This window comes from Ictidomys tridecemlineatus, chromosome 14, assembly GCF_052094955.1.
Source record: "Ictidomys tridecemlineatus isolate mIctTri1 chromosome 14, mIctTri1.hap1, whole genome shotgun sequence".
NCBI lineage: Eukaryota > Metazoa > Chordata > Mammalia > Rodentia > Sciuridae > Ictidomys > Ictidomys tridecemlineatus.
The window spans coordinates 15,882,197-15,908,787 of record NC_135490.1 but is presented as its reverse complement, the minus strand read 5'-3'; the positions used below and the strand labels follow the sequence as shown (position 1 = coordinate 15,908,787).

The window sequence follows — 26,591 nt, the reverse complement described above, 5'->3', positions numbered from 1 at the left end:
TCAATGGGATTCTAACCAATAAAATACATGTAATAATTTAATTCACAGTGTTATTTATCATCCCATTAATGATGAAACATTTGAATACCCAGAGGCCTACTATACTGATTTTGATTCACATCTTTTCTATTTAATTGGCACTTCCTAACGTGCGTGCGTACGCACATACACACACACCACTATTAATTACAAATTAGAGAATAAAATAACTTTTGTCCGTGCCTTAAGGCAATGTAAGCTAATTTCAAAGTTAATATATTTCCAAGTAAAGGAAAAAGAAACAAGTCATTTCTACAATAAAAAAAAATTCTAAAGAATATTCAAGTCAAATCCTTCACTGCAACAATTATATTAAAGGATATTGCTATGGTTTGGACACAAAGTGTCACCCAAAGACTCATGTGCTGAAGGCTTGGTCCCCAAGGTAGCAATATTCAGATGCAGAGTTTTCAGGAAACAATTGGATCCCTGAGGTCTCTCATCTCATTGGTGCATTAATTCACTGATAGCTGAACAGACTCCTGGAAGCCATGGGAAACTACACAAGTCAACCAACAAGGACTGAACTCTTAAACCATGAGTCAAAACAAATCTTTTCTCTTTTAAGTTATTTTTGTCAGGTATTTTGGCCACAGGAATAACAAGCTAGCTATCACAAGTATCATATTGATTAGTTAAAATTTACTTACCTGTTTAATGATTTCTAGCAACACTGCCTTTTACACCTATTTGTATTTAGGCACATTTAGGAGGATGTATGTTTTTAAACCCTCTGCAAACTGCGCTTAGTTTTGTTTTGTAATTCTTTGTTAGAAAAATTCTGAAAAGTCTTGGGTGTTTTGTTTTCTTTTTTCCATCCCCTGCATCAATCATTTTTAAAAATTAAAAATTATTTTAAAAAATTAACAAAGAGATTGTTTCAACTAATTCCTTTTCTGTGTCCCTTTGGGAGCTACTAAATTCAATTGCTACTCAGGGAAGGAGGGAAGGGGGATAGGGAGTGAAAGGGAGGGATGGAGGGGGAGGAAAGGGAAAGGAAGAAAAGATTTAACTGACAAAAATATTAAAGATAACATTATTGGAACATTAAATGGCAGGTGAAAATAGAAAAGTTGAGAGAAAATAATTATGGCTTCATGATTCACTGTCAAAATCTTCAGTCTAGATTGAAGACTGAATAGCAAATATTCCAGTGTGCATATATACTACACTTACTTTATATATTCATCCACTGATGGGCCTTTAGGTTGATTCCATGCCCAGGCTACTGAATGTTCAAAAAAACTATCCCACAGTGTAACAAGCTTCACAACATGCACATGATGGAAAACCTATACCTCCCAGTTCCTTGGAATCAACCCCTGATGAGATTGGACCGAAGAGTCCCCAGGCTAACATCAAAGAATCTAAACAAATTGCTCTGAGCAGTACCAACAACTCCTGGTCCTGACCTTTCAAACCTTGTGCTCTCCAAATGGAAAAGACACAAGGCAGCAAGGAGACCTAGCAACCCTTCTTTTTCCCTAGGATTTTGAGTTACTTCGGATCATTTATGAATGGTCTGAATAGAGATATGCTCTGTTATCATTCCAGGATTATCTCAGGGTCTCAAAAGGATAAGAACTAGTTTTCTTCCTCAGATTCTTCAATATTCCAGGACCAGTCCAGGTACCTCCATTGTCGTAACATCAAAGGGGAGGGAAAGGCTTAGGAGAAAGACTAATGGCAAGGTAAGGAAAATATAGGGTTAACCAAGGTTCATTTTCAGATAAATGTCACAGATGGTGCTTGTCAAAGAACAGAGAATAGGTATACAAAGAAAGCAGAATGCTAAAAAGGGACATTGAGTATAAGTCTTGTCTAGGGCACTAATCTCACTTGTCCCTAAGAACTGAATGCAACCTTAAGTCCAAATACTGCAAGAAGGAATGGGGGGTCCCATTCCAGCCCACTTGGAGCTAAGTGATGAACAAAGTATTAAAAATAAAATAGCTGACATATGGCATAACTACACGCTAAGACTCTAAAGGCTTTATACAAATTTTTATACATATATAAATTTAACTAATTATTAAATAAATAAGGTGGGAAACTAATAAAACCTCTCATTTCACAGATGAGAAGGGAGGGAGAGAGAATTTAAATAAACTTGCCTACAGTCCTCAGCTATTAAGGGAGAGCCGAGTCAGGATAATTCTCAAGCCCATAATCTCTTTCATACTATGTTGTCTCTCTTGAAATTCAGCCTCCAATTCAGAGGTGGCCTATATTTTACATTCTCATCCCTCTGTAGTCATGTCTTTAATAGTTTTACTATTTCCAAGAGTCTCAGGAATGTTTTATTAAATCTATGCAGAATCTCCCTTTTCTCCTCCTCCCTGCCCCAATGATGCTTGAAGGTGAACCATGTCCAACTGCTGAGATGGGTCAGGAAGGGGCTCTGAGTGATCACACTGGGCTCTGCTACCCAATCTTGCTGCAGGCTCTGCTGGATTGGGGCTTCCCTGAGACCTCCACAACTTGGAGGCAGATAGACAGAGGCTCCTATGGTCACAACAGAATGTTTATGGTGGCAGGAGGCAAGAGATGGAAAAGAATGACTTACATAAAAAAGGTGTCTTCCACCTCCATATCAAAGGCCCTCGCCAATGTCACCTCTTCCCAGCCTTCTGCTTTGAGGAATATCAATGACATTCTGTCACTGATTTTCTTTTGGTATCCAACTTAATTTCACTTTGGATTGTAGACAGAACTTATTCTTAAAGCAACTTAGGGAGAAAAGTTCTTTTTTGCTAAAGCCCTCAAATATGTTCAAGTTATTTATGTCAACAACAGAAAACGCAGTAGCATGTAACCTGTAAAACAGGCTCCATGTGTCATCTCTCTTTTTCAATGTAGTAAGGCAAAACTTAACTAAATTCTCCAAATTAAAGGTTTAAGGCAAATTTTCCATTTCTCATACATTTAAATATGTTATATACTTAACTATTTCTATTAAGACAAAACAATAGTGTTTATGCTTTTATGTTAATTTGGAATAACTATCCATTTTAAGGGAGAAAGTCTCCCCCCACCACCACTACCATGTTTCTTAGTAGTCTATGGTCTCTGAGAACAGGTATCCTTGTAGTTCCCAGCACTTCTCCAAGTTCCACACCACCTGGGGAACACTATGGACCTTCAACAAATGTCCCTAATTATGTTAACACACAGAACAAGCTTTAAGCCCAAATGTTACTTCTGGTCCAAAGAAATCTGAACAGGCATAAATCCAAATGCAACCTTTGATCCAAAGAAATCTAAAAGCAATAAGGTCATTAAGTAACAATAACAACCTGCATTTAATCAATGGAAACAAGCATTTTCTGATATTGAAACTAGTAGTAGTTATCTATTTTTATGAAGAAATGTAGTAAAAGTTATCCTCCTTTTCATTTAAAATACCTGAATTCATGCATGCCTTTAATTTTGTAGGTTAGGAAAGGTGTGCAGGAAGAGAGAAAGAGATTACTCAGAAACCTGGATACCAAATGTCTGTGTTTCTCTATGTGTATGCAGCTATTTGGCATGTAATCATACTGTCCCAAATTCAAACAAATTTCATCCAATAATTCATCTCAGCAGCCAATTCAGAGACAACCCACCCAAAGGGGAAGGGGGAAGGAAAGTGGAAGAGAAAGGGAAAAAAGGACAAAAAAAGAGCAAGAAAGAAGGGAAACAATAGAAATAAAGAGAAAGGGAGAACAGAGGAAGGAGAAGGGAAATAAATCACATTCCACATAGTGAAACAAAACAAAAAATGGTTTAAAGGAAACATTTTCTTGACTGAATTCACAGTAAAAAACCATTCCTACAAAAAGGCAAAAATCCTCATCTTGAGTGGGTAAATGGCAGAGGTTTGCTCCTGAAAGGGAATCAATACTTCATTTGACAATTTCCCCACCAAATGCCACTATCATTTCCAATGTCACTAGGCTGTCATGCTCCCACAGTAAAGTATAGTACATATCTTTACCCTGGGATTTAAAAACAATCTCAATTGTACAACACCACATCTTTGGGCAAAAACTTGGCAGGACAAATCACAGGACATATGTTTACCCAAGGTGAACAGTAACCACAGAACTGTACATTAACTACACTTGGCTTTGGACAGCACCAAACATGCTCTAAAGCTACCCGATAATTTATCTACAGTCAGCAGGTTACCCTAAGTCTACCACTAAAACCTAAAAGCTTTCCTGTCAATTTTCATTTCTGACATAAGTTGATAAAAGCCTCACAAATCCTCTATCTCATAGAGACTCCATTACTTTCCTTGCTAATACACTAGAATGAAAAAAGACTTGTTAACACTGTGTAACTTCATAGCCTATTTATCACATCACAATTCTGCACCTTTTATTTTCCAAGCCCATTTGAAAGTTATGTACTGTTTTAAAAAGGCTAGAATCAAATAGACATCTATAAAAACCACATACTCAACATTCACATCTTACCTACAACTTTTAAAATATTCATATTCATTATCAATCACTATTATGTATTTGATCAAATGCACATCTTATTTATAATGCTGAAGAATGCATGAATTTTAAAGTTGATTGTGTTTTCTCCTTTAAAGCAATCTACGAAAAACTTGCTGACTGTTAGCAATAATAAAGCCGATTACAAATAATTTCGGCATTCTACAATTATCAAAATTTAATTTAATCTATTTCCAGAGACAACCTGAGTGGCTCTGAGACTACAGGCTGAACACTGTCAGAACTGCTTGCATTATTATCTTATAAGAGCTTTTCTGTTTCCATAGTGAACATGCCTTCCTGACCTTTAAGTTCTGAAAGCATGCTTACAAATAAATCAAACAAAAACTGTCCACTAACTTTTTGTATTACCAACTATTCCTAATCTACTTATTATTTCAGTATATGATTAAAATGTGGATCTTTAAGATTATCCATTTAAGAGTACTCTATAGCCTGAAGCATGAAGGCCAAGGCCCAATAGAAACATCACCAATAAAATCAAAAGCATAAAGCAAAATTCTTAAGTGATCCTTAGCCTGTTTTGAAACAGAAAATAAGCAGTAAATATAAATACAAGCATAATCTAAAAACAAAACAGTCCCATACTTACTTTTAGCAGATCCTTGGAGAATTCAACACCTTCATTTATCCCTTGGAGGTTTGTAATGAACTCTTGGCATGTCATCTTCTTTCCAATATTCTGGAATAGAGGCAAATATATACCATGACATTTATGGAATTAAGATTAATGCTTAAGTAATTAAAAAACAATTGATTTGGTTTTCAAAAACAAATATATATACATACTAATACATGTATATGTACATATAATACAGTTTTAATACGCAAGGAAAAATATGGCCTATTATGCTTCTAAAACTGTCATTAAGCATGTCAAAATTATGTCAAGCCCTCATTTTAACTCAGGAAAAAAAACCTTCAAGAACCTATACTACACTCATAATAATGTAGGTTTTAATTTAAAAATGTAGAAAAAAATAACATTTCTGAGCCAAATTCCGATAGTTACTTGTATTTCCAAATATTGTCAAAAACTGTGAAGGATCTGAGATCCTCACTTTCTAGCTAACAGGTTAGCCTGTCATGGATGCTGGCAGGGGAAATGACTCCTGGGTGAGACACAATATTTATATTTGTAATAGAAATAGCCAGAATATTAGCTTTTTCTTGATCTGGTTCCCTGAGCCCTAATTCTCAAGCAACTTGAATAGAGTCAAATGCTATCTGCACATGCAAAAGACCTCATTATAAAAGACAAACCCTAAGCTCCAGGAACTGAAATATTTGATAATGGACAATAAGTATGCTACCCCTTCACTATAGATGGAGGCACCAGCTCTATCTTTCAAGACCATAAGCCAACCTGACCACTGCTCTGAAGTTATTATATCCTTATAAGCTACTCACTAAAGAAACAATCTTGAAAAAAATAAAGAACCAGAGTAAGCAAATCATCTGTCCATAAGATGTTCCAAAAAGTGAGTGACCCATAGAGAATTGGGCCCCAGCATACTTCCAACTTGACTTAAAGATAATAGAGTTTAATAAAAGAAAATCATATTCATGAACAAAATATAGTTAGAAAATCTAAACTACAAAGACAAACATAGTGACAAGGGAAAATAATAAAACTGGTGTCACATAGCTTTATTTCCTAAGCTAATTAAGCCAAATCAACCAGTAGAAGCTGCCAGTCATGAAGGACACATTAGTTCAACCTGTACAGCAAGAGAAATGTGTCACATGCAGGAGAGGGATGTACAAGAGGCATAGGCAAAGCATCTCTAGCAAAATGTGGTCCACATTAACAAAATCTCTAACACATTCACATCCCTGTATAGCATATCCTCACAAATACGTTTACTTTCCAAGGCTATTTTATTCATTTATAAATAATGAAGAGTAGGGCAGAATTTTTAAAAAAAAAGAGAGGAGGGTGCTGGGGGGTGTAACTCATTGGTAAAGTGTCCCTACATTCAAACCCCAGCACACAAACATCCAACTTCAACAACCACCCAGGCAGCATATTCTTGGAGATAAAGACTTTAAAAGAGATGTGCTCAAGAGGGGCTGCCTTGAAAGAGAAACCTTCCCTTTCACAGCTGCCTTTCTCCCAACTCTTAGAACTCCTCAGCCCAACCAAGCTTTCTAAACACTGTGTGAAAAATGCTAAGACTTTTGTGTTGTTAAAAACGTGCCTCTTGATGTAGGCTCCCTATTTACCTCTCTTGTTTCTCTTGCTGAGAAAATTAACTTTTTAGTTTAAGTCCCATTTGTTGATTCTTGTTATTAACTCTTGTACTATGGGTGTCTATTTTTAAGGAATTTGGAGCCCAACCCCACAATATGTAGATCGGAGCCAACTTTTTCTTCTATCAGACGCAGAGTCTTTGATTTGATATCAAGCTCCTTGATCCATTTTGAGTTAACTTTTGTGCATAGTGAAAGAAGGGAATTCAGTTTCATTTTGTTGCATATGGATTTCCAGTTTTCCCAGCACCATTTGTTGAAGATGCTATCCTTCCTCCATTGCATGCTTTTAGCCCCTTTATCAAATATAAGATAGTTGTAATTTTGTGGATGAGTCTCTGTGTCCTCTATTCTGTACCATTGGTCCACCTGCCTGTTTTGGTACCAGTACCATGCTGTTTTTGTTACTATTGCTCTGTAGTATAGTTTAAAATCTAGTATCGCCATCTTGGGAACAAATTTATACTCCTCACACTTCAGATAGAGCCCTAATATCCAGAGTATACAAAGAACTCAAAAAATTAAGCAATAAGATAACAAATAACCCAATCAACAAATGGGCCAAGGACCTGAGCAGACACTCCTCAGAGGACATACAATCAATCAACATATACATGAAAAAATGCTCACCATCTCTAGCAATCAGAGAAATGCAAATCAAAACCACCCTAAGATACAATCTCACTCCAGTAAGATTGGCAGCCATTATGAAGTCAAACAACAAGTGCTGGCGAGGATGTGGGGAAAAGGGTACACTTGTACATTGCTGGTGGGACTGCAAATTGGTGCGGCCAATTTGGAAAGCAGTATGGAGATTCCTGGGAAATCTGGGAATGGAACCACCATTTGATCCAGCTATTGCCCTTCTCGGACTATTCCCTGAAGACCTTAAAAGAGCGTACTATAGGTATACTGCTACATTGATGTTCACAGCAGCACAATTCACAATAGCTAGACTGTGGAACCAGATGCCCTTCAATAAATGAATGGCATTTATACACAATGGAGTATTGCTCTGCACTAAAAAATGACAAAATCATGGAATTTGCAGGGAAATGGATGGCACTAGAGCAGATTATGCTAAGTGAAGCTAGCCAATCCCTAAAAAACAAATGCCAAGTGTCATCTCTGATATAAGGAGAGCAACTAAGAACAGAATAGGGAGGAAGAGCATGAGAAGATCACCATTAAACAGGGTAGAGACATGTGAGGGAAAGAGAGAAGTGAAATTGCATGGTAAAGGAAGGAGACCCTCATTGTTATACAAGATTACATACAAGGGGAAGTGAGGGGAAAGGGGAAAAAAACAAGGGGGAGAAATGAATTACAGTAGATGTGGTAGAGAGAGAAGATGAGAGGAGAGGGGAGGGAAGGGTAGGGGGGATAGTAGAGGATATAGGAAGGGCAGCAGAATACAACAGACACTAGTATGGCAGTATGTAAAAAAAGTAGATGTGGAACCAAAGTGAATTTGCAATATGTATACAGAGTAAAAATGGGAGTTCATAATCTGCTTGAATCAAATGTATGAAATATGGTATGTCAAGAGCTTTGTAATGTTTTAAACAATAATAAAAAAAAGAATAAAAAAAAACGTGCCTCTTCCATCAGCAAGGAAGGTAAAAACTTCATTTGAAAAGATAGAATGAATGATTTGAGATGGAGATCTGGTTTTGCCAAAGAACTAATTTGGTAGAGATTTTCCATAAATTAAATCTACAGTTCCAAAGTTTTGATGAGTATTTAAATCTCAGAAACTTTAATGAAAAAAAAAATGTTGTGCAATGATATATTGGAAAAAAACCAAACTCAATTTTTTCGATCCTTTTAAAATGTATTAGGTCAACCAAAATGCCTCAAGGTAAAAAGTAATAAGTATAATCAAGTCATTTTGATATGACTTGGAAAGGCCTTTTTGGATATAATCCAAGGATTTGAGAAGATGAATGAACAATCACTAGGCAGCAAATTCTTTTCCAATGCTTTGCTTGTAACAAAATTTAATAAGAACCTCCCTTAATCATCCGTTAATCACCCAAAATATTTTAATATGATTTAAGAAATTCAAATACTAATAACATTATCTAGTTTTTAACCAAGTGTGCATTAATAACAATTATTAAATACAAATTATTCTAGAAAAATGTTTTTAACGCTTGAAATTGTATTTAAAAAACCTTTGTTTCCATTTATTGCAAATGTGAATTGAATAATGATCATAAAAGACTTCAAACATAAAAGCAAACTACATAAGAGCGCACATTTAGATAAAAGCAGACTGAGAATACAAATATAAGGACAAAAAGAATGTGCTAAAATACTGATTCCTCAGATGGATTTCTGGGGGAAAAAAATCCTTCCTGGAAAGGGTTCATCATGCCAGTTGCCATTAAGAACATTTGTGATTCACAGAAGCAGGTCAAAATCTCAACACTAACGGGAGATGGAAGAGGTTGATCACAGCCCCCATGAAGGTGCCTGAGAAGTTGAGGATGTCAGAAGAGGGGAAAATGACTGAGGTGTTTGTACAACAAGAGAACTGGAGTTAGAAGTTAAGATGGGCCTGGATCGCTCTAGTCTTAGGAAAAAAAGTTTAAAAGGAGTTTCTTCTTAGGCGAATATGTCCACTTCATCTAGCTTATGGATGAGCAAAGAAAGTGGTTTCTTGAGATGAAATCTACTTCCCATGAAGATGTTGTAAACACTGCTGAGATAAAAGATTTAGAATATTATATAAAGCCAGCTGATAAAGAAACAGCAGGGTTTGAGAGGACTAGGACAATTCTGAAAGGTCAGATGCTACAGAGAGGAAGAGTGAATCAGTGCGACAAACTTCATTGTTCTCTCATTGTCACAGCCATCTCGTCCTTCAGCAACCACCACCCTAACCAGCCAGCAGCTATCAACAGGAGGCAAACCTTTCCACCAGCAAAAGGAGTTTGACCTGCTGATGGCTCAAACAGCCATTAGCCTTTTTAGTGTTCTTAAAAACACTAAGCAAAGCATCTATGATTTTATTAATAAAATCTGATAGGTATAATGCTATTACATACTTGCAGTATAAACAGAACTTTCGTATGCATGGGGAACAAAAAAATCTGATTCAATTTACTGCCACACTAGCTCTATTATGGTGGTCTGGAACCAAATGATCTCTGAATTATGCCCATATATAATCCTTTTATAGATTGGATTATGTTTGCTTTTTAATTTTTACACAGAATATTCATGTTTTCTCATGATCATCTGTCTGGTTTTGGTATTAGAGTAATACTGTCCTCACAGAATGATTTGGGAAATGTTCCCTTTACACTTTCTGAAGAGTTTGTAAAGAACTGAAGGTAAAACCTCTTTAAATGTGTGGTATAGTACACAAGTGAAGCCATCTGATCTTGGGTTTTTCTTTGTGGGAAGTGTTTTCATTACTAATTACAACATGTTGACAGTTCAAATTCTGTTTCTTCTCAGGTTTCGTCAGTTTCCATCTTTTATAAAAATTTGTTTCACCTTGCTTTGTTTTGATGACACAATTGTTGCCACTATGCACTTAGAATTCTTTTACTTCTATAAGATCAATAATAATGTCCCCTTCTTATAATACTGATTTTAATAATTCGAGTCTTATGTGTGATCAGTTTAACCAAATGTCATCGTCATTAATCTTTTCAAAGAATAAACCTCTGGGTGTATTTTCTCGGCTTTCCTCTTTTGTTTCATTTATTTCCACTCTAACTTCCTTGAATTTCACTGGGTTGATTTTGGTCTTTATTTCTCTGTTGGTTAGACCGATTTGGATGCATTCTTTTTTTAGCATAGGCACTTACAGTAACAAATTTGCTATTTACTGTTGCTTCAGCTGCATCCGATCAGTGTGTTTTCATTTCAAAATTTTTTGTTTGCATTGTAAAATTTCTTTGACCCATTATTTAGGAGTATACCGTTTTAACTTCCACAAATTTCCTTTTGTTTTTAATTTCATTCCATTGCACATAGAGAAAAGACTTCATATATTTTAATCCTTTGGATTTGAGACTTTCTAGACCTATCTTTGAGAATATCCATGAATACTTCAAAGAACACTCTCCCTCGTTGGGTGAAGAGTCGAGCGATTTCTATCAGATCTAGTTGGTTTATGGTGTTCAGATCTTCTATTTCCTTGTTAACATTGTGATCATTGGTTTTTGTTTTTTGCAGTGCAGGGAATTGAACCCAGGACCTAGGCACTAAGCCACATCCCCACCCCATGAATGATTATTGAATGTATTTCTCCCTTCAATTCTGTTGATTTTTCTTCATGTATTTCACATCTGTCTTATAGGCTTTCAGGGGAAATAAACATTCCCCATACTCACACACATAACTCAGCACTTAAGTCTTTTACTCTAGTCACTAAAATGTATGAGGTTTTTCCCCCACAAACCACCAGGTCTCCAGCAGACACTAGCTAGCTATCCTATCATTCAAATTCAATTCTGACACTAACTGCTGATAGGGTGAGATCCCACAGGTTAAGCTCTCGGTATCACAAGAGCCCCTCACGAATAGTTGTCACCTATACTTCTGATTATGTATACACAGGGATTCTGATTACCCGCTCTTTGGGTTCAATTAATTTATTAGGATGGCTCACAGAATTCAAGGTAACAGTAATATTTACTCCCTTGTTTAAAAGGATATTACAAAAGATACAGATGAACAAATGAATAAATACACATGACAATGTATGAGCTTCTCTGGTGCATAAGAATCCTTGACATACAAAATCAGTGATTAGAATTAGCTTTATCTATAGACTATACTAAAAAATAAAATTCTCAAGTCAATCTAACTGAGAAACAAAAATAAAGACCAAAATCAACCCAGTGAAACTCGAGGAAATTATAAAAATTAAAGAATAGGAAAGCAGAGAAAAATCTGCACCCAGAGGTTTATTCTTTGAAAAGATCACTACGTTGGCATTTGGTTAGACTATTCACACAACAAGCTTGAAGATTTGAAAAGGCCTCCTGGTATACTGAGAGGCATAGAAATGGTACCATAAAAATCAATGCTACGTTTCCAATCCAATCTGAGATGCTACTGACCATGACTCTCTAGAACACTGAAAAAAGGCAGCAGCATCTTTTTTTTTTTTGTTTTTTGTTTTTTTTTGGAGAGAGAGAGATTGATTTTAATTTTAATATTTATTTTTTGATTTTCGGCAGACACAACATCTTTGTTTGTATGTGGTGCTGAGGATCGAACCCAGGCCGCATGCATGCCAGGCAAGCGCACTATCACTTGAGCCCCATCCCCAGTCCAAGAGGCGGCATCTTAATCAAACTTAAAAACAGATGCAAAATGGAGAACCCCAAAAGTGCCAATTCCATTTGAAACCTCAAATTAACTGACAAGTCCAAATCTTGAATACTTAACTAATCAAGGTATCATCTTTAAATAATACTAGTCAAAAAGTCAAAACACCCAATTCCTGGAAATTCACATGCCTTGATAAATTGAAGGCTGTTCTCAATTTTGATCATGCTGTCGTTTTCAAATATACTTTCTTAAAAAGGAGCTGTTTTCTCTAAAAGATATATCAAATGGCTTTTGGAGAGAAATTCTTTGTTGAAATTCTGAAACAACTTAACCCACTAAATCCCAAGTTTTCAATTCTGTGAATATTTGGGGGAGGGGGGATACTGGGGATTGAACCCAGGGATGCTTAACCACTGGGCCACTTCCCCAGTCCTTTTCATTTTTCACTTTGAGACAGAGTCTCACTAAGTTGCTTAAGACCAAGCTGCTGAGGCTGGCTTCAAACCTACTGTCCTCCTGCCTCAGTCTCCCAAGCCACTGAGATTACAGGTGTGCACCACCATACCCAGCAATTCTGTGAATATTTCAAGGAAATAGACATATGTGCATTAAAATGGGTTGGAAATCATAATCTGGAGATTATGTAAATTATAATACTACTAATGAATATTGTCACTAATTGTTCACCTATTGTTTTTCTCAAAAGAACTATACTTTCAAAACAAATATTTATTTCAAAAGTAACATAAGGAGTATTTGTTCCTTAAGTTTTTCAGGTGTTCCATAAGTGAGACAATGGCATGTAATGGATTATTTGAATAAATTTTTAAGAAATTTTGAGCTAGAATTTTAGGTAAAGAGATTAACCTCAACCTATGTTTTGGGAAGAGAGTATCCAAATTGTAGACATTATCACAGGCAAAAGTCTAAAACAGATAAATTCTATGAATTTCTTTAAAGCACCATACAGTTAATAACTTAGGCTTTGCAAAACGCAAGGTCTGTTACAATTATTCAGCACTGGTGTTAGTGTGAAGATGTAAACAATGTTAAATTTATTAGAACTTAGTTCTAATAAATCTATTTACAAAAACAGGCTTCACCTCCATTTTACCTATGAGCCATACTTTGCCCAACCTTGTCTAAAGAGAAAATTGGAAGAAAGTAGCATTGCTATTGAGGACAACATGAGAGAACATACCAATAGATTAGGCATCCTGTCTTATCTCTTAATTTCAGGTATTTTCCTTTGTTAAAGCATTTTCCCACCCTACTAAAGAACTCACTCCCAGCTGTTGTGGGCAGTCAGAGGGAACACTGGAGACTTTCATTCTTAGCAGGGACACCCAGAAACCATACAAGCTCCAGTCTACAATTCAGCGTAAGTGAGATCAAGTCTTGGCCGTGAGCATGGCTTCCCTGACCAGTGAGGAAATGGAACCTTCTACAAAGCTCTGACCAAGGCCTAACTCAAACCTGGTTGGTCCTAGGGGGAGCTGGCAACAGGGCCAACTTTCTCTAGCAAGGTGTACCAGAGTTATCAATGACTTAGAGGTTGCAGAATGATCCTATAATTCTTTATTTTTCAGAGTGCAGGATCTGGAAAATATGCTTTCGGAGAAACTCAAAGCTCTCATCATCCATTGGTAAAATCTGGCTTCATAAATCTTGGGATATTAAAAACACAGCAGGCATACCCTCCCACATCGCAATTCCACCTCCTCCAACATGTTACAATAATGATGAAAAAGCATACTACTGGTGTGGTAATTACTTCAGTTGTGCAGCTCTGTTCAAAGCTCCGTTCACTTTTGTTTTCTATGCTTCTCTATCCAATAAGTGTGGTTATGTTATGCTGCCCTCAGGTGTCCACATTTTTATATGCATGAATACTGGGCAAAGTGGGGTCCTTTGAAATATCTCAAAGCAGGAAGCATAAAAAAGTGCTTTTTCATAAAAGTCAACCACAGAACTCCTTTAAAGTGGTTTGAGGTTCAACTTTTAGGAATATTTGAAACATCAGTGAGATCTCCCCTCCTATAATACACTGCCATTAAAAAAGGACTGGAAGTGGTAAAAAGACCAAAAACAATTATATATGAACACACACATGTATATATAAAATGTATATTACCAAATTCACATCTTCATACATGTATTTTGTATAATGATGAGGGTCTCCTTTCACCATCCATGCTATTCCCCACTCCTCTCTCCCTTATCTATAATCAGAGATATGATAAATTATGGTATAATGGTATATTAAGAATTATAATACAAAAAATAATTTTAAAAGATAAAAATAAATGTATATTACATGTGTATATTATATGGTATATGTAAAATATGTGAACAATTATAAAATGTTTACTACATGATACTAATATATAATTTATAATATACAACATAAAATTAATGTATATACATATACAGTATATATATTGAATTGAAATTTTATCCCAGCATAGTGATTCTCAAAGTATTGTTCAGGGATCTTATTCCACTTGTTCATGAGGTCAAACCTCATTCTTTCATAAGCATACAGTTTCATAGGAAGTACATGATACTTTGTAACAGAAATGCAAATGTGAGACTAGTTATCTTCTACTTAGTCAAATATTTAAAAGATTTGCAAAAATTTTAAATGCTATTATTTTCACTAATTTTTTTTTACTTTGGAAAGTATAATTCTTGATTATAAAAACTATATTATTCATTTAATGGATTTTAGTGATTTAATAAGTATGGGACTTTATCAATTTATACCAAAAATCTTTTTGGGATTCTCAAAAAATTAAGAATATTAAAGATTCCCTTAGAAAACTTCAAATTTTGATCTAAGAGTAGATTCTATAAGTTCTTAATGGAAAGTATTTCCTTTAAAATTTGAAGAAAAACAAAGATTTGCTAAATTTTACTTTTAATTTGCCATAGTAAAACAGGCACTGAGTCAAGAAATAGTATTCAAAGTGATATCTTTCAGTCACCCTCTTCAACCTTCTGCCTTCTCCCACCACAAATCATTTTCAGGAATAAGGGAGAAATAAAATGACTGTAGTATTGAGTTAAACCTGCTTTTATCACCTACTAATGAACTATACAAATGTGAAGAAGCTTGCAATGATAGAAGGAAAAGGTACATATAGTGATGGAATAACACAAATGGGATACCATGAGGCCCCTAAATGAACCCCACTGATGTAATTCCTGTAGGAACCTTTCAAAAAGCAAATATAACGGGAAGAAGGATAGATGGAAGATACAGGGAGGGAGGAAAGGAGGAAGAAGAGTAGGGGCAATGAAGAGAGGAATGGAGGAAGGGGAAAAGTTTTTGATAGAATCCAACAAAATGGACCAGTGCATGATTAAGCCTTGGCACAATTAAACAAGGATTCCTATTAAAATCTAGGCAGTTGCCAATATGACCATGAATTGCACTCTAAAGGTTGTTTTAAAATTTAAATTTTTCAAATCATCATATTCTTCTATATAAAAGCATTTGCACAGCTGATGATTAGGTTATCAGACTATCACATAAACACTTTCTGATGACAGAAATAGTAATGGTGAAAACGACTGTGACACCCACTACAAACCCTTAACAACTCCAAGATCTAGACCCCAGTCTTCCATGTACCTTTTATCAGTGAAAAGCTCCAAAAATGAGAGAATCTGATGGAAGCCATCGTGATTGGGAAGCCCCAAAAGGGCAAAAAGGAACGTGTGGTACAATGGAGGTTGGGGGAGGGCTCCAAGGGAAGGAGGCTGTGTGGTTCAAAAGAGATCAAGGCGGGGCTTACTGATGCATGCTCACAATCCCAGCAACTCAGGAGACTGAGGCAGGAGGATGGTTAATTCAAGGGCAATCTAGGTAATTTAGCAAGACCTCTTCTCAAAAAATAGAGAGGTGGGGATGCAGTTCTATGGTGAAGTGTTGCTGTTTTCAATTCCAGTACAAAACGGCTGGAATCCTCTGCAGGGCAAAGCTCAGGGAGACAAATGAAAGCCAAAGGCTGCCTTCATGGCAGAAGACGGGGCATGTTAGGAGCATAGACGAGAAGAAGTATCCACAGGGAGGACAGCTCTACTGGAGGGAAGGAAACAGGCAAAATGCACTTAAGGCAGATGCCAGTTACAATAATGGTAATTCCAGATAAAGAGACTTTGTGAGGATATTAACTGCATATGGGTCATTTACCTCATGGAGGCTTATGGTGCTTTTTCAGTATGGAAATACAAAATAGCACAATATGAGGAAGTAAATGCATCAAATTGCTTTAATTACATTTTCCATAATAGTCTTTTCCACTAGTGATAATAAACCAAATATTTATCCAACATTTAAAATTCTAGTTTCCTACAAAGCCAACTCAGACTGCAAAGGAAATAATTCCTATCATCTCTCTCAAAATGAACTCCATCTACCTTTTTAACATTAATCTATTAAAAACTTAAACCTATTCCTTGACGCCTTTTTTCTTCATATTGGTACGGTACATTAGCCATGGTTTTATCCTTTAACCTGTAACCCCATAAAAACAGCAAGATCCTGCCCTATAATAAATGAGACCACAGAGGATGATATTCAGCATACCCTGTGCATCCCAAGGACAAAGCCTATGGAGGAGGTCCGGCCAGAGGCAGAGAAGCACTGCTCCAGCCTCTACCTCTTGTACCCACTGCACAAGGTGAGCTGGCTCTTGCCAATACTGGACAGCACAGATGCTGGATGAAACTGCTACTAAAAATCAAGTCACAGTGATGAATGGTAGATTGTTAGAACGTTTGATTAAAAACTATGTCTAGCTATTGCCTCTAACCATGGCCCAACTGTAGCTAGCCTCTGACTTGGGGCATTCTTTTGAGACCTAGTTGTGAAACTGGCCACATAACTATGCCCATATCTACCATTCATGCAATTCCAGTCTGTGTCTAAAGCTTCCCACCCTGAGAGAGTGAACCCTGCTGATAAGGGCCTGCCTATGCCTCGGCCCTTGTCCTCGGGCTCAGGGACTAATGCTTTCAGGGTGGCTGAATTCTGACCATTCAAAGTACAAGAGAGATAGCTAGTTACAGTCAATACAAAAGATGTGAAGTAAATTTAAATTTATTCCGACATGTCAAATCCTTTCATTCATAACATTTCCGATAACATGTAAGATTTTTTTTAAACATCAGAAATTTATTAGTTGCTCAAAACATTACATTAATCTTGATATATCATATATCATACATTTATTTCAAATGGGGTATAAATTCTTATTATTCCCATGTGTACAGATTGCAGGATCACATTGGTTATACAGCCACGTTTATACATACTGCCATACTAGTGTCTGTTGTATTCTGCTGCCCTTCCTATCCCCCCTCTCCTCCCCCCTCTCTCTACCCCATCTACCATAACTCATTTCTCTCTCGTTTTTTTTTCCTCCCCTTCCCTCATAACCCAATTAACAAATGGGCCAAGGATCTGAACAGTTACTTCTCAGAAAAAGATATACAATCAATCAACAAATACATGAAAAACAATGCTCACCATCTCTAGCAATCAGAGAAATGCAAATTAAAACCGCTCTAAAGTACCATCTCACCCCAGTAAGAAAGGCAGCTATTATGAAGTCAAACAACAAGTGCTGGCGAGGATGTGGGGAAAAGGGTACACTTGTACATTGCTGGTGGGACTGCAAATTGGTGTGGCCAATTTGGAAATCAGTATGGAGATTCCTCGGAAAGCTGGGAATGGAACCACCATTCGACCCAGCTATTCCCCTTCTCGGACTATTCTCAAAAGACCTAAAAAGAGCATACTACAGGGATACAGCTTCATCAATGTTCATAGCAGCACAATTCACAATAGCTAGACTGTGGAACCAACCTAGATGCCCTTCAATAGATGGATTAAAAAATGTGGTATATATGCACAATGGAATATTACTCAGCACTAAAAAATAACAAAATCATGGCATTTGCAGGGAAATGGATGGCATTAGAGCAGATTATGCTAAGTGAAGTCAGCCAATCCCTAAAATTACAAATGCCGAATGTCTTGATATAAGAGGGGTGACTCAAAACAGAGCAGGGAGGAAGAGCATGAGAAGAAGATTACCATCAAACAGGGACGAGAGGTGGGAGGGAACGGAAGAGAGAAGGGGAATTGCACGGAAGATGGAAGGAGACCTGCATTGTTATACAAAAAAAAACATGTAAGATTTAAGCAACAAAAAGATTTACATCTTCTTTTACTGATAGCTCAAAAGAGCAGGAGTTTGTTCTACTAGAAATTTATATGTATGTTTAACTTGCATGTATATTTTATATTTAAAGATTTTAAAAATAAAAGATTACTTAGCAAATAACCCCATGACCACAAATATTTACCTAAACATTTAAATAAATATCTATCTATCCTAAGAGAATATACTCAGACAAAAAAATGAAAATCAAAACTACTGCTAATATGATTAACCATGCACGTGTTTTTTAAAGCAGGTACTAAAATGTACTAAAAAACTTCACCCCAAAATATATATTTGAAGCTGTGTTTTTCTTCCTAGTCTAGTTAGCAAAGTTTAACTACAACCCTACATTAAATCAAAACATCTAGCCAGAATTTTTCCACCATAGCCATTCAGTAACCTGCTAGCCTTGTCTCCAGTTAAATTCAACTAATGGAGGCGCAGCTCTGCCAACACTATTATAGATGAGTGGCTTCCACCAAGAACCTGTCTCCTTCATCCCTGATCCTTACCCAGATGGCATAGAACTAGGAATGGAGTAGGAAAACTATCAATGTTTGTTTAGTGCAAGAATACATTTAAAAGATAGAAAAGCATTCCAATATGTAACACGGAGCTACTTGTTAGAAGTATTAGTATACATTCCATCATTTTATTAGTAAAAACATTAGCAGGCCAAAGCCCATTCCAACACTTTTTCATTTTAAATCCTTCATTTAAGGAATGATGCAAAGAACAGCCAATATAAGTTAATCTCCCAAATCAACTCTCCCCCATATAAAGCATGAGAACAAGCTGGTCAGAGCACTTCTTAGAAGAGTCATGCTGCTGGACTGCTATTATGCCAACATGGTAAGGAAGGAAAAGAAAATGATCTATTAGTTTACTCTCAACAGGATTGTTCTGGCATTGGATTAAGTATGGGCACGGATGGCCTAGACAGTAGCATTAAGGGAAAGGAGCAGAGATTAGAAATAATTTACTTCATCTTCTAAATGATTTAACTGTACAGGGGCCATGCTGCTAAGTCAGACACTATTACAATAAATCAGGCAATCATGATGCAAGAGAAGCTATACCCAGAATTATGGATAACAACTTACCACCTAGAAGGAAAATTTATTTTTAAAATGAATCCAGAGGGAAAGATAAAAGAAACATTTTCATATGGTTAGTCTTTTAATAGCTACTACATATCAGACTTTAACAGCATGCACTGTAAATAAAGATTAAAAAAAAACTAATAAAGCCTAAATAACACATAGTCCTAAATATATAGTATAAACTTTAAAAACCAAAGCTGAAACCCAATTATCACCAAAATCATGATCCAAAAGATAATATATTTAATGTTATTTATAATTTTCTCCCAGTTGTATCAGTAATTTTACTACCCTAGGCAATTGTTAATTATTTGTAAATGAAACTCAAGACAACATTTATATACACCATCTTTTTCACTCCAAGTACATTTAACAACAACAACAACAAAAAAACTAACCTCCTTATAATTCCTCCAAAGTTGCCTAAAGCTGGGAAGAAAGCAAATAGCCTAGATCTGTACACTGAACCTGTGAACCATAGATACTGGGTTGTCCAGAGCTTGCCTGGACATTAACCACACTAAGTTATCTAAATAAAAACCTTATGCTTTTATTTGCTGCTATATTTCAAATTATTATAAGAAGATACATGTTTATTTCAAGATATTATTAAAGCTATATGAGTTTAAAAAAAAAGGTTGGATTTAATAGAAATGAGTCCCCACAAAAATCAACCTATAAAAAATTCTTTGTGATCCTAGACCCTTAAAGGAAAACTGAACTATTACTAGATTTTCTCCATCCTTACATATCTTCTCAGTCACCAGATGCTATTGTTCATATACTTGTTCATATATTGTTCATATACCTGTCATATACTCTTGGGACTTCAAAATAGCTAATGTGAATAGGACTCCTCGTGTAGGGAATTGGTGGGTTGGTCAATGTTGTAAGTGGACAAGCATACTATACTCAAAATTATCTCCCTTGGCCAGAAAGTTAGGTTAATAAACTGAGGGGTGGACAAGAATGGGAAGGGTCAAACTGATAACACAAAAAGAGCAGAGAAGAATATAGTAAACACTTGTTTGTCCCCCAACAATCCAGAGTTTGGTCATCCTTTCAATGAGTGAAAGAATGTCCAATTCTAATGCTCAGTTCAAAGCTCATGCTGTGGGAATCACAGTGCCATCATTTCTACATGATGCACTGCAGACTACTATCCAAGAATGCTCCCTGAAAACACATCTGTATTTGCAGTCTGTGTAATCTCTGGACAATTCTATGTGTCTTCATACCATTATCATAATCCACCTCTTACAAATTGTGAAAGGGACTTCAAAGTTAATAGTTTTGAGATTTGTGAAGATGTTAAAATTTGATTCTACCAATACATTTCCCCTTTATCTCACCACAGGGCACTCTTGTTCCACCCCAGTCCTCTCTCATTAACAATTACTCCAACCTAATGGTCCTGTACAGCTCCATCTTGCCTCTTTTAAAGAGCAGGATTACATTTCAAGTAAGGGAACTATGTGGCTTTTTGCAATAGAACTAGTATCTAAATAGCACTCTTAGTATAGCTTTCAAAATCTAAATTATTTTTCTTCAATTCACATAATTGATTTTTATTCTTCAAAATAAAGGGATCTGGAACTATGAAAGAATTTTTGTTAATAAACATGCATATTAATGTATATTTTTACAATTCTTCTATGATGTGAAGAGTTTAAATATATTTCACTTCTATAAAAACTGAAATTTTATCTAAAATTGTAAATTTAAGAAGTTTATTCTGTTTTCAATATTTTGACATTTTAACTGGTTAAAAAAAAAACAAGATGAGCTGAAATGTGCAGAAAAGGCTGAAAGACTTGATACTATATTTAGTGAAAACCCGAATGACATTTTCAGTTGTGATTTATTTTTCCAACTTTTTGTATTACCATAATACCCAACCAAAAAGCAAAATAAAAACAGGTAAAACCTCTGCCTACCACATGGTGGTGAAACAAGATACAGAGCAGAGTTTACTGCAAAAACCACTCAGCACCTGGACAATATGGTATGTACTTATAATTATGCTCTGTGTTAGCATGTAAAATAATTATTTCTTTTTTCAAAGATTTACATTTATCAACATGCCTTGGAAACCATATTGAGAATAAGATAAAGTAGGCATAGAATGTGTTTGGATGCAACAGCAAAGATAAGCCCATGATACTCTTTCCAGACAGCTCCACAAACCTACACTTACGTGGCCATGTAGATCAGTGTTAAGAAGCATAATTGCACAGGTAAGGCAGTGGACTCCATCTAAAGAGAACAGAAACCATTAATTCAGTATTTACTGTTGGATTTCCCCTCATCATTAAAATAGCATACACTAGTAATCTATAGAAAAATACTATGCTAAACACCACTAATCACATTTGGGTGTTTTTTTTGGGGGGGAGGGGGGCAGGACCGGAAAATTAAGAAGAATAAATTATAAGAAGGACCTCAATGATAGAGATGGATTCCACTGATTACCAAGTTATCCCAACCTCTCTGGAGGAAAGTTGACACAACAAAATTACTTCCAAGCTTTTACACTAAGGAAACTGTAAAGGATCTACATAAAGTATGAAGATAATCAGAGAAGTAGCTCATGTCAGAAGACAAATACGAACCTCCAAAAACACAATTCTGTTATGCTGAGGTCATTAAAAATGTTCTTCAAATACACAGATTGAAATGGAAAGAAGAGTCAAGTTTCTTATTTCCAAAGAGCAAAATAAGTTGTTCTCCTTATTTTTGTCCTAGTAATTCTCAATCCAAGTGTAATTGATATATCAGTTCTTTAAGGTGCAGTAAAAAATCTTATGAATTTATGCTAACTGAAAAATCATTCAATGAATTCATAAACTTGTCTTTTGAAAGTATGGCTTTCAGTACAGAAGGTGATTTCGGTTATCAATGTCTCTAAGCAGACACTACTAAATGCCCCAAAGTATGTTTACTACAGTTCTATTTTATTATCACAAACACACATTTATTATCACTAACACATTTAAAGCAAATTCCTAAATTATAAAACTCTGCAAACTCTCAATATTCTTATCAACAGCCAATGGAGTTGCATCTTGCATCTCTTTCATTCTCTAGTCAATGCTGAAGAATAAAGAAACAAACAATGCTGAAGAATAAAAAAACAGTAATAACTATGCAAACAAAACCAGTTTAAGGTTACATAGAAATGTAACCTTAATAATCAGTTAATTAACTATAGCTGCAGCCTAGGAAACAGGAAGAGGCAGGAAAGCAATCACCTTGGTCAAAAGTTACTAGTCTCTATTTAAGAGAATTATTTTTTGTACATCTAGTCTCATATTTACTCCAGAATTTCCAAGTTTGTAAGAGATAAATTGCTTTATTGCAGGGAATGAAATGGAGAAAAAGAACCTCACTTCATAAGGGAGGTAAACAATTTAAATATACTTTGTAAAAAACAATACAATGAATAAACTCATAGTTCATCAAAATTATAAAGTTGGTGGTCAGTGTTTAAATCAATATGAAAGAGAAGCACCAGAGATACACCACAACTTTTTCAGTCAACTTTATAAGTTGTTTCCAAAACTAATCACATGTGTGTTTTCATCAAGAAGTGTAGAGTTCAGGGGTATGAGAAGAAGAAATAAGAAAACTGGCAATTATTATGTGTGTTTTCTATGTAAAATCTCAATGACAAAGCTGAGCAATGTGAAGAAGACAGTATCCTGTCACACTGCAGATTCGAAAATAGGGTTAAAAAAAGAGGAAAGAATATCATGTTCCTTTTAAGAAAAATAAATGTAATATGAAAAAATAAAGGGAAAGGTAGTAGGAAATTAAACTGTAACATGATTTTGATTTGATATAAAATATGATTAAAAAAATAGACTAAAAGGAAGTAAATTAGTGTTGATATTATTTGTTTCCCTAGATGGATCTACTTAGGTGATCTTCCATTTACTTCTGTATAATTTCCTTTATGTCTACATTAAAATGTAATTTTCCTAATAAGGAAAATAACACCATCATTATAAAAGTAAATTCAAGGATTTCCAACAGATTACCTTGTGAAGCAATTGTATTTGGGTTACAAGAGAAATATCTATTGGAGAAGTGTATTAAAACTCTTTCTCGTTCTTGAGTTTCTCCCACAAGAGAAAAGGCTTTAAAGAAATACCTAAAAAAAAAAAAAAAAAAATATTGAGAAAAAAACTTTAGAAAATTTACCTAATTTTTTATATTAGTTTATATTAACATAAGAGAAATATTATAGATATTATAGTTATTATATCAATATATTATAGGAATTATACTTATTTCCACAAATCTCTTATCAGATGATAATATAAATTTGCATTCATATTTATAGTCCACAACATGTCAATATAAAAAGTGACAGGGTAGTAACAAGGTAGCCAATACATCAAATAAACCTGGAGAAGGTGGGTAATTTCCCCCATTATGACTGCCAAAGGGCCAGTTGTAAAACATCAGATAAAACAGGACTCAATGCACAATCATACAGGCTATGTTTTAAAACTCTGCATATATCAGTGTTCTTTTGTCATTATGCACATGACTGTCATCTCCACTAACTCACCACTTTAATTACAATTACATTGCTTGTATACAGGAGATTTGTTAATTTTGGCCATCCTCACATTTTACTAATTTGATATGAGGAGGAAACTGGGAAATAAAACCTTGATTTATTCTTTAAATAAGGATAATCTAAACCAGTTAACTATGATTTATTATTACAGATTAATCCCTCATGACAATGTAGATATATTACCCTATATGAGGATGAAAAATCCTTTAAAATGTTCCAAAGAATCCATTGTAAAAAATCATAATGAACCTTATTTCTATGAAAAGTTTGCCTTCTTTCCTATTACAAATTTACAGTTTGCAAATCTGAAGTATGCTGATCACGTGAACTTTTCATTTTTTTTTTAAACATGTCACATCAGAACACAAAGCCATATACAGACCTTGCTCCACTCCCCACTGTTCATTAGAAAACCTACAAGGACCTTTGAGATTCATAGAAAGACCCATCGAAATTCCAGTCCCTGTTTCACCTCACAGGCCTCAGCCTCCCGATTTGTGAAATTAGAACATTACATTAGGTATCTTGGAACTTTTCTAGGCCCTGGTATTTTATAGTTTATGAGATTAAATCTTGGTGAGTTTTAACCTTCACTATTTCATAAAAACCTGCAGTATAATGTGAATCATTGTATTCATTGACACCTTCAGTTGAAAAGGTCAGAAAAAGTGAATATTGCTAAAGACAATTTTACAAGTACTTTCTGCCAATTATGCTTACGTTTCTATTTAAGAGCTTATTCCAAAATATCATCTTAAAAGACTGTCTGAATATTATAAGCAAATAAATGCTTAGGGAAAAAAATCTGTAATTCTACAATCTATAAACTTTCTTTTAAACTGATCATTCAAAAATCAAATTCCCTACTCAAAATAATTGCAAGCAGGTTCTCAAAGAGATATCTGCTTACCTATGTTCGCAGCAACCTCATTCACAATAGATAAAATGTAGAAAACAACCCACGTTTCTATTTGATGAATACGTGGATATAATGGGTTCTTACTCAACCTTCACAAGGAATGTTACAACAGAGCAACCTTGAGGCCATTATGCCAAGTAAAATCAACCAGTCACAAAAAGGCAAAAACCCTGAAGATTCCACTTATATGATAAAATCAGAGTAGCTGAAATCAGAGACAGAAAGTAGAACAGAGGTTTCTAGGAGAAATGCAGTTATCGTTTAATAGGTGTGGAGTTTCAGCTTTACAAGATGTAAAGAGTTATACAGACATTCAGTCACACGACGTTGTACTTTTATTACCATGGACCGTATGCTTAAAAATGGTTAAGATGGTAAATTTTGTCATGTGCAATTAACTGCAATTTTTAAAAATTCAACAAGAATCTCCTCTCCTCCCCAGATTTGCTTTACCACCATTCTTTACTATATCATTTGGACTTGGGCTTATAACTAGATGCAGTATATCCGTTCTTGCATTATCTCACATAATCATTTTTCTTAATCTGTTTCGTATAGTTTCTATAATAAAATCTAAGTTCCCAAAGTTAGAGTGTTAAAAAAATAAATAACCACATGACTTTCTAAGAATTTATTTTTGAGGCAAGAATAGAAGTGATGTTGAAGTGTACCTGAGAGACTGATCTAGGGTCATTCCTGTAAAATCAAAAAACTTCAGATATTCTTCTGCAACTAGTTTGCTAAATTCATTGCTATAAGAAAACAGAATAGAATTGGTTAGTGAAATGCAAACTATTAAAATACACACACACACACACACACACACACACACACACACACACACACACACACGATCAACTGAGACACCAGCCTTGGGCCAGAACGTACTTCTTGCCGAGGTGTTTTGCGACATCCGACCTTTTGAATCTGTCTAGTTGATAAAGGCGTTTGGCTAGTCGTTTAGCTGCTTCCAAGTTGCTGCTGGTACCGTTACTGAGACTTTCCGCAGACTCCTTTTCCAGGATTTCTGTGCTCCCCATTTCAGAATTAGCCACTAGTCGTGTTGATTTCAACCCAGCATTGCTATAAAATTTGATTAAAAAAAAAAAGGAAAAGATTTTTCTTATTGGCCAAAAAAGGAGAAATATCTGTTGAAATATTGAAAAACCAACCAAATAAAAACTATTTTAAAAATGGTTATTTTGTTTAAATATTCATATAAACATTTTCCACTGCTCTATTTCAAAAGACTAAGAAGTGATTGCCTAAACTCTAGATGAGAGGTTTTTAAAACTTAAATTTTGTCTCAGGACCTTTACATTTTTAAGAATTTGGGGTTGCAGGTTATAGTTTGGAGGTAGAACATTTGACTAGCATGCACATGAGGCTCCGAGTTCAATCTCCAGTATCACAAAAACACATTTTTCAAAGACTACAACCAAGCTTCTGCTTATGTTGATCATGTCTACTGAGATGTAACATATTGATAATGAGAGCAAAAAATAAATATTAATTCCTTTAAAGTAAGTAAATGCACTTCATGTAATACATATTTCATTTTATATAGCTATTTTCCCAAAAAACAAAACTTAATGAGACAAATGTTAGTGGTTTTCATTTTTTAAATTTAATGGTTGGGTTATTAGA

General features: G+C 35.2%; 1 protein-coding gene across 8 annotated transcripts in view; it reads right to left on the bottom strand.

Annotated features, from left to right (window-relative positions):
• The window catches only part of Psd3 (pleckstrin and Sec7 domain containing 3), a 550,748-nt gene that overhangs the window by 201,302 nt on the left and 322,855 nt on the right, over window positions 1-26,591 (bottom strand). For 7 of the 8 annotated variants that reach the window (XM_078030945.1, XM_078030943.1, XM_078030944.1 and 4 more), the window contains 5 exons: window positions 25,833-26,027; window positions 25,616-25,696; window positions 23,478-23,590; window positions 21,635-21,693; window positions 5,140-5,229 (listed from right to left, as the gene is read on the bottom strand). In XM_078030945.1, coding sequence (XP_077887071.1) covers window positions 5,140-5,229; window positions 21,635-21,693; window positions 23,478-23,590; window positions 25,616-25,696; window positions 25,833-26,027 — 538 coding nt within the window. Of the gene's footprint in view, window positions 1-5,139; window positions 5,230-21,634; window positions 21,694-23,477; window positions 23,591-25,615; window positions 25,697-25,832; window positions 26,028-26,591 lie in introns of those variants that run through there. The other variant, XM_078030947.1, reaches the window with a different exon arrangement.